This window comes from Hyperolius riggenbachi, chromosome 9 (genome assembly GCF_040937935.1).
Source record: "Hyperolius riggenbachi isolate aHypRig1 chromosome 9, aHypRig1.pri, whole genome shotgun sequence".
Lineage (NCBI taxonomy): Eukaryota > Metazoa > Chordata > Amphibia > Anura > Hyperoliidae > Hyperolius > Hyperolius riggenbachi.
In genome coordinates this window covers 146,062,549-146,079,462 of record NC_090654.1, presented here as the reverse complement: position 1 = coordinate 146,079,462, position 16,914 = coordinate 146,062,549, and the positions used below count along the sequence as shown (strand labels likewise).

General features: G+C 44.7%; 1 protein-coding gene across 1 annotated transcript in view; it reads left to right on the top strand.

Annotated features, from left to right (window-relative positions):
• COPA (COPI coat complex subunit alpha) overlaps positions 1 to 16,914 on the top strand; it is a 329,230-nt gene that overhangs the window by 210,727 nt on the left and 101,589 nt on the right. Inside the window, exons 19-20 of the mRNA XM_068253599.1 lie at positions 284 to 430; positions 537 to 726. Of these exons, the coding sequence (XP_068109700.1) occupies positions 284 to 430; positions 537 to 726 (337 nt within the window). The remainder of the gene's footprint in view (positions 1 to 283; positions 431 to 536; positions 727 to 16,914) is intronic.

Below are 16,914 nucleotides of genomic sequence, written 5' to 3'. Positions count from 1 at the left end.
TGTTTTTATGGTCTAAAAGCTTGTGAAAAAATTGCATGGCTTTTAGATCCTAAATCTGGAAATAATCATAACGTCGGGGAGGTTAAAGGGCCAAAATTAGTATGTTAGGCTTTTCTTTTGATGTGGGTTTGTTCACCATTGGAGAAATTCACCTTTAGACTTGTTGCCAGGTACAGAATGTTTACTTGCTCATATTTACTTACTTCTGCTGTGATAGCTCAGAGTGATAGAGGGGCACAGACAGAACAAACAAGCTGGCTGCTTAATGGCTTACTCTTCCTAGGTCTTGCACATGGTGAGAAATGCCAAGCTGGTTGGACAGTCCATCATTGCTTACCTGCAGAAGAAAGGTTATCCTGAGGTGGCATTGCACTTTGTGAAAGATGAGAAGACTCGGTTTAGCCTGGCTCTGGAATGTGGCAACATTGAGGTTTGGTGACTTTATCGAAGTCTTCTATTTTTACCCTATCAATATCATTGTATTCATATATCATGTGCAATCCATAGTGATGGTTTCTCTGTCCTTCAATCACTAGATTGCTCTTGAAGCTGCCAAAGCCCTCGATGATAAGAACTGCTGGGAGAAGCTGGGTGAGGTTGCCCTACTGCAGGGCAACCACCAAATAGTGGAAATGTGCTACCAGCGCACCAAGAACTTTGATAAGCTTTCCTTCCTCTACCTCATTACAGGGAACCTGGAGAAACTGCGCAAGATGATGAAAATTGGTAAACAATCCAAGCTGACCTTTTCCTCCTTTTGTTGGGAGAAGTTTATTAGCTTTCTTCTCTGTATATTTAGGCCCTGCCTGTCAATGTTGCGCACAAAAAAATACTGCAGCTAACTAAAAAGGTGTCTCTGCCTTTCAATGTTGCGCACAAAAAATATTGCAGCTAACCAAAAAGGTGTCTCTCTCTCTCCTGCTCTTACAGCCAGCTATGACATTGCTCATGCTTCTCCTCATTTTCCTGTAGTAACCTGGTTTTTGACCTTGATCACGTGATGTACATGTTATCATGGAAATGCTGTAACCATGAAAAGGAAGAATCGCTTCAATAATATTTTAGTAACTACAGGAAACCGTGTGAGATGTGTCCATTATCCTGCCTATGCATAGTGTAGTGAGCAAAACATAGATTCAGTCAGCTTCTTATGGTGTATATAAAAGAAAGAGAGCCCGGATAGTGCAGTACAGTGTTCTCCCCAGAATATTTTTCCAGCCGGGTGGCATGAAAAAGTAGCCGGGTGGGGATGGTCACACTGGGGGGGTTGATTCACAAAAGTATCATAACTGCTCTCACTGCATCTATCTGCTGGTGCCGAGGTTTGTGCGTGTACACCATTACTCCGCATGATAGAGGAAGGTTTGCATGCGATCGGCCGCGCAAAACACACAGCCGATCGCGCGCAAAGCTTCCTCTATCACGTGGGAGTAATAGTGTAAGCGCGCAGATTAAGAATCTCACTATCCATAGAAGTTAGAAAAAAAGGGGTAACACCCTTCCACCCAGGGTGGACTCACAAAATGTAACAATTTTGAAACAGGGGTACCAGTTCAGGATAAAATCATTAAAAGCCATATAAAATAGGGAGGTAGTGGTGAACTTGCCTCCCCCAAGTAGACTCAACATTCTATATTCACTGAAAAATAGTTTCTTTATTCAAAGGTACTTTACAAGTTGTGCATTGCGTGTCACGGGCAACATCCCACTTCATCAGGCAATAAAAAGGAGCTAGGAGGAGCAGACATAAATGCTAAGACCTTATGCAGTAGTGTCAGAACATTCTGAGGAAAGAACTTTTATAATGCAATATCATATATTGATTCAATGTGAATGGTATGCAACCGATTGTATGTATGAGGACTGAATCTCGTTATGTTACTTAATGATTCTAACCAAGCGTGCAAATATAGGGATAGAAAAAAGAAAGACAACTGGCACTGCAGTATGGCGCTATTCTGATTTGATTGTAGCTATAATGCAACACATAAGTCAAAAAGGTGAATCAGGGGGTTCTGCAACTATGGTTATCGTTTAATAGATGCAGATATCAGAGTGTGCTTCAAGACATAAAGAGCCTGAAGATATTAGTAATCAGTGTGCAGGTAAATAGTAGAGTCTGGCACTACTCTTCGTTACTTTTAAAACCGTTTTATTTCAAACATCGCTTTCCATACTAGTAACATTGCATGAGACTTGTTATAAAAACAGACCTACCATATTCAGACATGGGCTGTTTGGGCCAAAAAATGCCTCATCTCCATCTTGTGGTTTTGTCTGGAACTGCAATCTAATGAATAGATGAAAAGGGGATAAAAAAAAAATTAAGTTTTTAAGAGACACTGAAGCGAAAAAAAAATTGATTATAGGGAATTGGTTGTGTAGTATGGATAATTACTAGAACATAAGTAGCAAATAAAATCTTACATTTTTATTTTCAGTTATACAGTTTTGTTTATAACATTGCATCATTCTCTAATATTTGCAGTTTACACACTATTCAGCATTCTAAATGATTTTACAGAGCAGGCAAGTGAACTTTTAAACCCTTCTCTGCAGAGAAAAAGAAAATACATTTACTTGAGATAATAAGCTTCAGAAGACAGAGCTCTCTGTGACTTTGAAAGTCGTGAAGCTCAATGGCTCTTTTGCAAGATAACTGAATTTTCTTAACTCTTCCTGTACTGGAAACATTAGACTTATGTCTCTGCTCCTAATGTTTTATTTGGTACTACACATACAAATCATTATTAATTTATTTCGCTTTAGTGTCTCGTTAAGTATATGTCATACATTAAATGTAACACATTTTAAATACTACCCCACCCCTTATATAATATATTACTATCCAAACCACTATGTTAAAAACAATATAAAGGATTCATGTATTACTGAGCAATCAACCTTGTATACACAAAAAGCTCTTATCAGGAGTTATTGTAACAGCATAGATTAGGAAAAGAGGGAGGAGACTAAATATAGTCTTAGTAGTTATAAACATAGGGTAGAGTAAAAATAAGGGAGCCATGTAAAAGGAGAGAAAACCAGGGACCTCAGAAGAAGAGTGAATGGAGCTAAGAAACAGGAGGAGGGAAAGAGAGAGAGGGAAAAGTCATAGAAATTACTCCAATGACTTCACTTAACAAAGAATTATTTTCCGCTAAGCTATTTTTAAGAATTAACAGTTCTTAACTAACACTCCAAAAAACAGAACGTTTACATAATCGTTCAACCGTAACGGCACCATTGCTTCTGTTTTAATTATCCAATTCTCTCCTCGGACGTAAACATTCTCTATCTCCACCTCTTGGTGGGACTGGTACATGCTCAAGGCCAGCAAAGGACAAGTATTTAGGATCCCCCTCCATGTACAATTCTAAAATGTTCTATCAGTCTTGAATTCTAGCTTTCTCCCATCATCCTCCAGAACAGCTCCCCTTGAGTCACCTCCTCATTCAGTTCTTTTATTGTTTCCACTCTCCTGTGGTGCAGATTTCTAGTTTTTTTTGCCTATAGGGCAGCTTGGTGGCACCTATACAGTAAATGTTGTGACGTTTACCTCATGAGGGAGCAGGTCCTGCCTGGTGTGCTGAGCAGATGGGGGGCACATCTATTCGCCCAGAAACGCTACCTGTCGATGCAGCGGGCGCAGGAGCGAGTTTGCGGTCTCCTCCCTCATGGCCACCTCTTGCCCGCCATCTTCCCAGTAAGGGTAGACCACGTGTATGCCGCTGATTGTGTTCCCCGAAAGATGGAGGCGGGACAGAATCGGCACGTAGCTCTGCCCACCGAGGGCGTCTATTGGATACTGCGACAGGAAGGTCTTCTTTGACCTCTGGGGGCTGCGCTGGCAGCCAGAAGAGCGGCGGTTTAAGCTGCAGAGCGCACAAGCAACGCTGAGACGCTGTCAGTGCGGCATGGAGGGCACTAAATCCTCAACCGCGGATAGCTACAGGCCACCTGCAACAGCAGAGCCAGCGATGGTGCAGTCACAGGTACCGCTTGTCTATCCCGGTCTCCCCCTAAGCTGACTATTAGTGGTATGAGGAGGTTAAGACTAATGCTTGTGTATTTCTATATTTGTGTTTTGTCTTCTGCAGAGAACAAAGTCAACCCAGAAAACAAAAAATTGTGCTAAATGTGGGGAGGTTTTGCCAACTACTTGCACTAGGTCCACATGTGATAGATGCAGACATAAGGGGAGTCTAGTTCGGATACAAATGTGGTTATGGTGGACTTAATGAAGTCCATGAAGTGGGAGTTAACTACTACCTTTACAGCCTTTCATGCAGCCTTTCCCACTCAGCCTCAGGTTCAGGTACAGATGCAGGCTCAGTCTCAACAACCTCAACCTACACAACAGGGAGGTTCTCAGACAGTTCCAATGGCAGTACAGACCCAAGTTCAGACTGTGGAACAGCCTCAAACGTCTTAGACGCAGGCACAGACACAGCAGGAACAGTTGCATGCCATTCAGGCTTTGACTCCTATTTTGGGCCCTATAGAACTTGATTCTCCTCATGAATCTATAGAGGATGTATCTGAGGAATCGTTTGAGGAGGGGGAGGCTAAAGTCTCAGATTCCCAGGATAAGTCCATAGCCAGAACATCCAGATATCTCTTTAGTGTGGAATACACTGCAGAACTTTTAAAAGCAGTGTACGATTCTAAGCAGATTCAGGAAGCTGCTCCTTCTGCATCTGCTCAGGATGATATATATCTAGAAGACTTGGGTAGCAGAACTTTTCTTGTGCATAGATCCATTAAGTGTTATCTTCTAAGTGGAAACAGCCTGAGAAAAGGTTATTCATTCTGAGATCGTTTAAAAGGAAGTTTCCGTTTAAACAAGAGAATCGGGATTTATGGTCATTGTCCTAGACTAGATGCACGGTTAGCGCAATAATCTGTCAGCTGATTTATCTTTTGAAGATGAGGGTAGTTTAAAGAATCCTATGGACCGAAAGGCAGTGATTCTCCTGAAGAGGGCGTGGCAGGCAGCTGCGTTTGCTTTTAAACTGGCTATTGCAGCTATCTGCCTTAACCATAATATAGAGAAGTGTATGCGAGGGTTAAAGGCCCATCTTTTAGCAGGCACACCACAGGAAAAGATACTGGAATCCCTACCAGTTATGTCAGACGGTAGTCTTCTTGGCAGATGGGGCCACAGAGTCATTAAGATCTGTGGCCAAAACAACCGCTCTGATCAATTCCTCTAGCTGAGCCATATGGTTAAATTCTTGGGAGGGCTATGTCTCATCTAAGCACTGTTTGTGCGCCATGGAATTCCAAGGCGAGTTGTTGTTTGGCAAATACTTTTATGGTGTGTACACACTTAAAAGATAAATGAAAGATCTTAGACCAATTTTACCACCTTCCATGTAGTATGAGAGCTTACTCTACACAGTCTATTCTATTAACCTCCTTAGCGGTAACCCCGTGTGTGACACGGGGTAAGCCGCCGGAGGGTGCCGCTCAGGCCCTGCTGGGCCGATTTCCTTAATTTTTTTTTTGCTGGACGCAGCTAGCACTTTGCTAGCTGCGCCAGCACCCCGATCGCCGCCGCCGCGCGCCCGATCGCCGCTATCCGGTGCGGCGCGCGGCCCCCCCCCCCCCCCCCCAGACCCCGAGCGCTGCCTGGCCAATCAGTGCCAGGCAGCGCCGAGGGGTGGATCGGGTCTCCCAATGACGTCCCGACGTCGCTGACGTCATCCCGCCCCGTCGCCATGGCGACGGGGGAAGCCCTCCAGGAAATCCCGTTCTTTGAACGGGATTTCCTGATCGCCTATCGCCGGAGGCGATCGGCGGGGCTGGGGGGATGCCGCTGAGCAGCGGCTATCATGTAGCGAGCCCTCGGCTCGCTACATGATAAAAAAAAAAAAAAAATTAAAAAAAACTGTTGCGCTTCCCCCTGGCGGTATTTTTCATACCGCCAAGGGGGTTAAGCTGAACTCCCCATCAGATAAAAATCTTTGCAAGATGCTGCACATAAAGATGCTGTACACATTCAAAAGATCAGTATCTGCAAAAGATCGGTTCCTGCAAAATGCATTCATAGTCTGATATCTGCAGATCCTCATACACACCTTGTTTAACAGACACTTATATGCATATCTGAAAATCCATCCTGGTGGATCTTTATTTTGGAATTTTTACAGGACAGTGTGGACATGGGGTTGGCAGTTAGCACTCTTAAGGCTCATACACACATCAGACCATAGTCTTTGGAAAATGAAAAATCACAGACCAATCTTACCATCCTTCATGTAGTATGAGAGCCATACCTTCAGTATTTTCTATGGAGCTGAACTCCCCATCAGATAAAAATCTTTGCAAGATGCTGCACACACAGATGCTGTACAGACACAAAAGATCAGTATCTGCCAAAGATCTGTTCCTGCCAAAGATCTGTTCCTGCAAATTGCATTCATAGTCTATGAGATCTGCAGATCATCATACACATCTTGTTTAACTGACATTCATCTGCAGATCAGACAATCATCTGCAGATCTGAAAATCCATCCTGGTGGATCTGATCTGCAGATGAATGTCTGTTAAACAAGGTGTGTATGAGGATCTGCAGATATCATAGACTATGAATGCATTTTGCAGGAAAGGATCTTTTGCAGGAACAGATCTTTTGCAGATACTGATCTTTTGAATGTCTACAGCATCTTTGTGTGCAGCATCTTGCAAAGATTTCTGTCTGATGGGGAGTTCAGCTCCATAGAATAGACTGTGTAGGTATGGCTCTCATACTACATGGAAGGGGGTAAAATTGGTCTGTGATCTTTCATTTTCCAAAGACTATGGTCTGATGTGTGTATGAGCCTTTAGAGTCCAGGTGTTTTTTTGAACAGGCAGTTATCCGTTGAGTTGCAGATAAAGAATTTTCTGAAAGCAGTAGCCAGATCCCAATCTGTTCCAATTAAGGTAGTTCCTCCCTGGGACCTGTCACTAGTGCTTGATTTTCTTATGTCAGACGCTTTTCAACTGACAGATGAAATTCCTATTAAGATGTTAACGTTAAAGGTCGCTTCCCTAGTAGCCTTCACTACGGCAAGAAGGGTGGGGGATATACAGGCCTTATCCATAAAGAATCCTTATATGGTCATTCACCCAGACCGAATATTCTTCAGACCAGACATATTTACCAAAGGTAGCCACACCTTTCCACAGAGTTCAGGAGATAGTCTTACCATCCTTTTCCACAGATCCCAAGAATGATAGATAAAGTTAGCCGATCTAGATGTAAGTCAACCAATTATTACATATCTACAGAGAACACAACAGTGGAGGAGATTGAGTCACTTATTTGTTTTATTTTCAGGTAGCAGTAAGGAAATGATCAGATTGGCACTTGCAGCTCCTTGCATAAAAATCACAGCTTTATTAGAACCGGCTGTATAACAATAGTTAAAAAGTCCAGCTTTAGCAAAGATTCCTACCGGATCCTGCAGTCTGTGGGGTGAAGTGGGAGCGATGGATTGCCAGACGCACGTTTCGATCAAATGAGCGTTTTCTGAGGCCCTGCGCACGCCGATTAGTCAGCGCTGTCTGTTTATATAAGGGAATAATCCCATAGATCACGGCGTGTGGCTGCCCGTTGCCCGCCCTCCTACTTTTGGTAGATTGCGTCATAAAGTACACCTCCCGGAAGTTCGGGTGTTCCACTGTGGTTGTTGTCCATGCGCACACCAAAATATGTACGCGTAGTCAGGGAGACAGCCACTAGATGGAGCTAGAGTGGCAAAAGGGAGCAGGATAGCAAATGGCAACGGCTGAATGCATACAGATGAGTGGAAAATCCATCTGCTGCAGCCAGCCATATGCTAAACCTATACTCTGGAAAAAGAGAAATTTTGTTTCAAAACATGCAACCGACCATTACAAGAAATGCTTCTTTTAGATCATTGAAGGGGAAAGAAAGGGAGAAACTGAGGGGGGGGGGGGGGGGGGGGGAGAAGGATTATCCATTAAAGGGGAAGAATTCATTATATAGGGGCAGTAATAGTACAAAACTCATTGTCATTTTCTGCAAAAACTTGCTATTCTACTCCCTTTCTATGCTTTTAGTGGAACACACCCCATCCTCAACTCGCTTCAGACCACCTTCTGTTTAAAAAAGCCCAAACTGCTAAAAACAAATACAAGATATATATGGACAGAAAAAACTCAATGATGCACACACAGCCATGAGTAAATGGTAAGAAAAAAAGAGTATCAAGCACTAATAGGTTATTTTAGAACTAGTTACTTGACTCAATAGGTAGAAGTCCCAGTTAGTATAGAGGTCAGTTAATTAGGGATCCAGGAAACGGGCCATATCTACATAGTCATTAAGACCTAAAGCCCCCATGGCATCCGATTTCACTATCCACCTGGTTTCTTTCCTTAGGAGTAGTCTCTCCCTATCTCCTCCCCTGGATGGCAGGAGGACTTGTTCCAACCCTGCGAACTTAAGGCAATTCGGGTTAGTCTGGTGCTCCACCCTCACGTGCTCTATAAGGTGCGGGCTCCCTCTTCCTGATTATATTGATCTTACATGATCCTGTATCCTTTCTTTAAGCTTCCTGGTGGTCATACCTATATAAAATCTATGGCATGGACACCAGATAATATTAACCACAAACTTTGTCTGGCAGGTAATCAGTGTTCTGGATTTATTTTCTACAGGGCCCACTTTTATGCTGAATCTACAAAGAGCGATCCGGCGGCTCGATTAGCCGCTGGATCGCCTCTGCCGCATCCCTGCGCGTCCCCGCTCGCATGCGTCGGATTCGATCCCCGCCGGCGCCGCTTATCTTGCGCTCGATTCCCTGCCATTGTCCGCTCGTGGGGAACGAGCAGGGAATCGGCGGCGGCGAGATCGGACCTGACGGATCTTATCAATTGAGCCGCTCGATTGATAAGACACATCGCTCCGTATAGACTGGGCTTTATCGGTTTCCTTGCTGCATTACCGGACAAACTGTACAGCGTCCACACTTCCGATTCCCCTTCGGTTGGTAACTTTCTAACCAGTTACTTGGTCTGGGGGACTTATACTCACTACTCATAACCTTGTTACCTATGGAGGGTGCCCTTTTAAATGTAACTAGGGGTGGCTTTTTATAAATGTCTCCTAAGATTGGGTACCTCTTGATTGTTTTCCAGTTCTTCATGATACTTTTTTTTTTTTTTTTATGTCTTTGGCCATTGGGGTATATTGAAAAGTGAAGGTCAATCTTTCTTCACCTTGATTAGGAGTTTATTTCACTCTGTTCTTTCTTCTAACTAACTCCTTTCTGTTCTTCTCACTTGCCCTCACTCTAGCAATATCCAATTCCTTCTGGTTGTAACCTCTTTTTTTGTAGATCTACTGTAAGATCCTCAGCTTGACGTAGGAAATCGTCCTATTCTGTGTTGTTCCTCCTCAACCTCAAAAATTCACCTTACGACAGGGACTTGAACACATGGTCTGATTGGTAGCTGTTACGGTGTAAAAGGGAGTTTACAGATAATGTTTTGTTGTAGCCTTTTGAGATTAAATTCCCTCCTTGCATTTTAAAAACTAGGCCAAGGTATGTCACCTGGTCATAGCTAAACTAAAGGTACATGTCATGTTATTTTTCCCATCAAAGAATTCCTCAAAATCTTTAGTCCCGGTCCAAACCACCAGGACATCATCCACGAATCTGGACCATGTCCCGAGGCAACCGCCATGGGGAACATCAGAGCCGTACACGTATTGGTGCTCCCACCAACAGGGTTCTGCAACAGATATCTTTCAAATGCAAGTGGAAGATGATCTGAAAGCGTTAAGATACAAAAAGGTCAAACCAAACCTGGATAAAGAAGAACAAAAAGCAATTCAGTGGCTATAGGGAAGATCAGACCTGATACTTAGGAAAGCCGATAAGGGCGGAGCCTTAGTGGTGATGACATCTGAACAGTGTAATGAAGAATCACTATGCCAATTAAGTGACAGAGGTCTATAAACCGTTGAGTGAGAACTCAACCATAAAGTATGAGAGCAATGCAATCTCTCCTAAGGAAGGGAGTGGAAAGTGGATACCTGAAACATAAAATGGCAGAAGATTTACTACCAGAATTCCCGATAAAACCGATATGGTACCACTTGCCCAAGATCCACAAGTCCCGGGACAGATCATCGGGACGTCCGATAGTGTCCGGCATGGGTTCCCTTACCGAGAGGCTGTATAACTATCTGAATCAACTCCTGAGGCCTTTGCTAGGACAGGTGCCATCCTACCTTCAGGATACGCTGGACCTGCTTAGCAGCATCGAAGGTGTTCCTTGCAGGGCTGTGGAGTCGGAGTCGCGGCAATTTTGGGTGCCTGGAGTCGGAGTCGGGAAAAAATGCTCCGACTCCTAATGAATTTAAACTGTAATTAAAATAGAAAATATGATAAAATGTTCTATTTCTCAGATAAGTCATTATAAATTATACATACAGTAATAGTTGTGCTTAGTCCACAAAAATGAAATCAATCAAAATTAGTTACTTGTGCTGCATCAATAAAGCAGTCCCTGTATTTTTAAAGTCAGATATACACATCTGATTGTGACTGTATATATGATGTGTACACAGGAATCTCTTATATATACTAAATAACATCTATGCTGTAAATATAAAGCCTGATGCATAGCCGTGTCACTAATTGAGATGGTCAATGAGATGGAAATAATTCTGCGTTGATTCTGATCTATGCAAATGTACATAAATCAACTGCGGCAGTACAGTTGATTTGATTGCTGATGAAATCAAATAATTTGATATGTTGTTAAAATTTGGTTTGGTGACTACGAATTAAATGGTACTTGAGAAGGATGAAAAGAAAAGTGTTATACATACCTGGGGCTTCCTCCAGCCCCCTTCTGGCTAATCAGTCCCTCGCTGTCCCCCTCCACCCCCTGGATCTTCTGCTATGAGTCCTGGTAATTCAGCCAGTCAGCGCAGTCCGGCCGCATGCCGCTTCCACAGCCAGGAGCGTTCTGCACCTGCGCAATAGTGCTGCGCAGGTGTAGTAAGCTCCCAGCGGCGGAGTGTGTGCATGCACACTATGCCAGACTGGCTCAAGTACCTGGACTCGTAGCAGAAGATCCAGGTGGTGGAGGAGGACAGCGAGGGACTGAATAGCCTGAAGGGGGCTGGAGGAAGCCCCAGGTATGTATAACATTTTAATTTCATCTGTCTCAGGTTTACTTTGTTACACAGTAGTATACTCCACATATGCACTCCCCACAGAGCTGCAGAGAATCCACTGAGAATGTTGTGCACATTGAACACAGAGGTGTTGTCTATCACCCATAAACCTGGTTCCGGTTGTTCATGAAGAATGTGTAACAGAGGAAGAATCCCCTCATTCCCCTGCAGAGTACCTGCACATCACTCTTACATGTACCCACAGTTACATTGCCTAGGGCCTGATAGATGTTCTTTGTTCCGGTCTGTACCTTTTAAAAGTACTCTTACCAAGGACTAGAGATGTGGCGAACGGTTCCCGAACCGTTCGACGGCGAACATCTCTAAATCCATGGGCCTCTTACTACTTCCGGGTCGCAATGGCAGAGTGCCCGGCAACAGGAGCGCGATCTAGGACGTGCTCCGCCAGGCAGCGCAGGCGAACTACTCCGGGTCATTGTGACCCGGAAGTAGTAAGAGGCCCAGAGAGGTTCGCCAGGCGAACGGTTCGGCCCATCACTACCAAGGACTAGTTTTAGTCTATGACTAAAGGGAATAAATATGGCAGTCTCCATAGCCTTCTCACTTCAGTTGTCTTTTTAAAATTCCTAAGCATTGGCAGTTAAGAGACAAATTTCATGTTACATACTTTCAATCAACAAGATTGTAAGATGCAAATAATAGGAGTCTGAGTCGGTGATTGGAATCCTAAACTGAGGAGTCGGTGGATTTTTGTACCGACTCCACAGCCCTGGTTCCTTGGCACGAAGGTGATGCCCTAGTCACTATTGACGTGGTGAGCCTTTATAATAGAATCCCACATCGCGATAAAGTCGTGCACGTATGCCAATTTGTTTCTGCCATGGTGGGAGCACCAATACATGTACAGCTCTGATGTTCCCCATGGCGGTTGCCTCGGGAGATGGTCCAGATTTGTGGATGATGTCCTGGTGGTCTGGACCGGGACTAAAGAAGATTTTGAGGATTTCTTAGATCTGAATGATGGGAAAAATAACATGAAATTTACCTATGAGTTTAGCTATGACCAGGTGACATACCTGGACCTAGTTTTGAAAATCCAAGGAGGGAATTTAATCTCAAAAGGCTACAAAAAAACATCTGGAAACTCCCTTTTACACTGTAACAGCTACCATCCAGACCATGTGTTCAAGTCCCTGCCGTACGGTCAATTTTTGAGGTTGAGGAACAATACAGAGTATGACGATTTCCTACGTCAAGCTGAGGATCTTACAGTAGATCTTCAAAAAAGAGGTTGCAACCAGAAGGAATTGGATATTGCTAGAGTGAGGGCAAGTGAGAAGAACAGAAAGGTGTTAGTTAGAAGAAAGAACTGAGTAAAAGAGACACCTAATCAAGGTGAAGAAAGATTGACCTTCACCTTTTAATATACCCCAATAGACAAAGACATCAAAAAAAGTATCGTGAAGAACTGGAAAACAATCAAAAGGGACCCAATCTTAGGAGAAATTTATAAAAAGCCACCCCTAGTTACATTTAAAAGGGCACCCACCATAGGTAACAAGGTTATGTGTAGTGAGTATAAGTCCCCAAGACCAAGTAACTGGTTAGAAAGTTACCGACCGAAGGGGAATCGGAAGTGTGGACGCTGTTCAGTTTGTCCGTTAATGCAGCAAGGAAACAATTTAAAGTGAATGGGAACCCATATTTAAAAAAGTCAGATACTCCCCTAAGGAGAGGGAGGCTCTGGGTCACATAGAGCATCTCCTCTCCCGGTCCCCGCTTTTGCGCTGGCTCCCCCGTAGCGGTATTCGACTGTTTTGGTCAAATACCGCTGTTTCCTGGCTGCAGGGAGGCTTCGGAAATGCTTCGGGAGCCTGAGTGCTTCCGAAGACGGGCCGCTCTACACTGCGCACGCTATGATGTTCGTGCGCAGTATGGAGCCGCCTGTCTTCGGGAGGACTCGGCTCCCGAAGACTTCTGAAGTCCCCTCGGCGGGGGATGTGAACGGGGAAGCCAGCGCAGCACAGGGGGCACCGGAAGAGGAGAGGGAAGGCTCATTTGGACCGAGTCTTCCCTCTCCGTAGGTGAGTATCTGACTTTTTTAATTTAAATATGGGTTCCCATTAGCTTTAAAAGTGGGCCCTGTAGAAAATAAATCCAGAACGCTGATTACCTGCCAGACAAAGTTTGTTGTTTATATTATCTGGTGTCCATGCCTTAGATTTTATATAGGTATGACCACCAGGAAGCTTAAAGAAAGGATACAGGATCATGTAAGATCAATATAATCAGGAAGAGGGAGCCCGCGCCTTATAGAGCACGTGAGGGTGTAGCACCAGTCTAACCCGAATTGCCTTAAAGGGATACTGTAGGGGGGTCGGGGGAAAATTAGTTGAACTTACCTGGGGCTTCTAATGGTCCCCCGCAGACATCCTGTGTTGGCGCAGCCACTCACCGATGCTCCGGCCCCGCCTCCCGTTCACTTATGGAATTTCTGACTTTAAAGTCAGAAAACCACTGCGCCTGCGTTGCCGTGTCCTCGATCCCGCTGATGTCACCAAGAGCGCACAGCGCAGGCCCAGTATGGTCTGTGTCTGCACAGTACACTCCTGGTGACATCAGCGGGTCAAAAGGACTTGACAGGCTCAGAAAAGTAAAAAATAGTGAGATATCTTGCAGAGGGATGCAGCACTCTTAAAGGAGTACTGTAGGGGGGTTGGGGAAAATGAGTTGAACTTACCCGGGGCTTCTAATGGTCCCACGCAGACATCCTGTGCCCGCGCAACCACTCACCGATGCTCCGGCCCCGCCTCTGGTTCACCTCTGGAATTTCAGACTTGAAAGTCTGAAAACCACTGCGCCTGTGTTGCCGTGTCCTCGCTCCCGCTGATGGCACCAGGAGCGTACTGCCCAAGCACAGACCATACTGTCCTGCGCAGTACGCACCGGGTGACATCAGTGGGAGTGAGGACATGGCAACGCAGGCGCAGTGGTTTTCTGACTTTAAAGTCAGAAATTCCAGAAGTGAACTGGAGGCGGGGCCGGAGCATCGGTGAGTGGCTGCGCAGGCACAGGATGTCTGCGGGGGACCATTAGACGCCCCGGGTAAGTTCAACTCATTTTCCCCCGACCCCCCTACAGTATCCCTTTAAGTTCGCAGGGTTGGAACAAGTCCCCCTGCCATCCACAGGAGGAGATGGGGAGAGACTAATCCTAAGGAAAGAAACCAGGTGGATAGTGAAATCGGATGCCATGGGGGCTTTAGGTCTTAATGACTATGTAGATATGGCCTGTTTCCTGGATCCCTAATTAACTGACTTCTATACTAACCAGGACTTCTACCTATTGAGTCCAGTAACTAGTTATAAAATAACCTATTAGGGCTTGATGCTCTCTCTTTTTTTCTTGCCATTTACTCATGACTGTGTGTACATCATTGAGTTTTTTTTCTGTCCATATGTACAGTATCTTATATTTGTTTTTAACAGTTTGGTCTTTTTAAACAGAAGGTGATCTGAAGTGAGTTGAGGATGGGGTGATTTCCACTAAAAGCATAGAAAGGGAGTAGAATAGCAAGATTTTGCAGAAAATGACAATAAGTTTTGTACTATTACTCCCCCTATATAGTGAATTCTTCCCCTTTAATGGTTAATCTCCCCCCATTTTCCGCCTTTCTTTCCCCTTCAAGGACCTAAAACAAGAATTTCTTGTAATGGACGGTTCATGTTTTTAAACAAGATTTCTCTTTTTCCAGAGTACAGGGAGTGCAGAATTATTAGGTAAGTTGTATTTTTGAGGAATAATTTTATTATTGAACAACCATGTTCTCAATGAACCCAAAAAACTCATTAATATCAAAGCTGAATATTTTTGAAAGTAGTTTTTTAGTTTGTTTTTAGTTTTAGCTATTTTAGGGGGATATCTGTGTGTGCATGTGACTATTACTGTGCATAATTATTAGGCAACTTAACAAAAAAAAATATATACCCATTTCAATTATTTATTTTTACCAGTGAAACCAATATAACATCTCAACATTCACAAATATACATTTCTGGCATTCAAAAACAAATCGGTGACCAATATAGCCACCTTTCTTTGCAAGGACACTCAAAAGCCTGCCATCCATGGATTCTGTCAGTGTTTTGATCTGTTCACCATCAACATTGCGTGCAGCAGCAACCACAGCCTCCCAGACACTGTTCAGAGAGGTGTACGGTTTTCCCTCCTTGTAAATCTCACATTTTATGATGGACCACAGGTTCTCAATGGAGTTCAGATCAGGTGAACAAGGAGGCCATGTCATTAGTTTTTCTTCTTTTATACCCTTTTATGAAGAAACGCGGAAAAGCCGCCGTCTCTCAAGGTGAGGCGGCTGTTTCCGCATTCAGCATGGCGTCACAACGCGGAAAAACCGCCGCATAGGCAGAGCGGCGGAATCCGCATTGGGAGTGGCGGAATCCGCATTGGAACTGGATACATTGCAAGACAGTACTGGTGTGGCTGGGACTGATAGTCCACCAAGATTCAGAGTGACACGCGCGAGTGCACCTAGGCAGATGGAGAGCTATGCTCGCGCGGGCCTGAATTCAGGACCTTTATACCTGCAGAGGAAGTGTCAGCTGATCAGGAAGGTCAGCTGATTCCTGCAGGACTCATGATTGGCTGAATGGTTCGGGCGGGGCAGCAGAGTCCAGCAACTATATATTCTGCTGCTTATTCAGTTGCTGGTTGTCTGGCGTTGCAAACACATACGTGGGAGCACTCAGACCTGTAGTCAGATCCGTTAGTGTGCCGGGACCAGCTGGAGCTGTAATCCTACACTAAGCTAGATTCTGTTGATAGCTTAAAGTACTAGTTTGATTGTGATTATCTGTTATGACCCTTTGCCTGTTTGACTATCCTCCTGAACTCTGATCGTGTACCTTGCCTTTCTGATACTCTGTTGCCGAACCCCGGCTAGTCCTTAGACTCTGTTTCTGCCTCCTGATCTTGTACCTCGATATTTCCGATACCTGTTGCCCAACCCTGCCTGTACCTAGACTCCGCCTCTGCCTACTGTATCTGTACTTTATCTGTCCGTGTGTTTACGACCTGGCTTGTCCGACCTCGAGAACCGACCTTACTATTGGAGGCGGTTCCTCGTCCTGTTAGTGACACTTCCTCCTGAGTGTCACTTGCAGAACAGTCCTTCCTACTCTCAGCCTGACTCCTCCCGTCTAGGAGAGTCCAGGTCTTCGGAAGGAATCCGTGCAGTACTCCCCTCTGCACTGAGGCCTAGTCCTCGAAGTCTTACTGTTACACCAAACACTACACTCTACTCAGGTGAACAGAGGTTAGCTGGTATATCGGATTATCGGTGATGCTGCAGATCACTTATAATCTGGTATACATCTGTATTCCCGGTGATACTGCAGATCACCGGTAATCAGATCCTCTCTGTGCTTCACCGATCGTTACACCTTTCTTGCCAGCCATGCTGTGGAGTACTTTGACGCGTGTGATGGAGCATTGTCCTGCATGAAAATCATGTTTTTCTTGAAGGATGCAGACTTTTTCCTGTACCACTGCTTGAAGAAGGTGTCTTCCAGAAACTGGCAGTAGGACTGGGAGTTGAGCTTGACTCCATCCTCAACCCGAAAAGGCCCCACAAGCTCATCTTTGATGATACCAGCCCAAACCAGTACTCCACCTTGCTGGCGTCTGAGTCGGACTGGAGCTCTCTGCCCTTTACCAATCCAGCCACG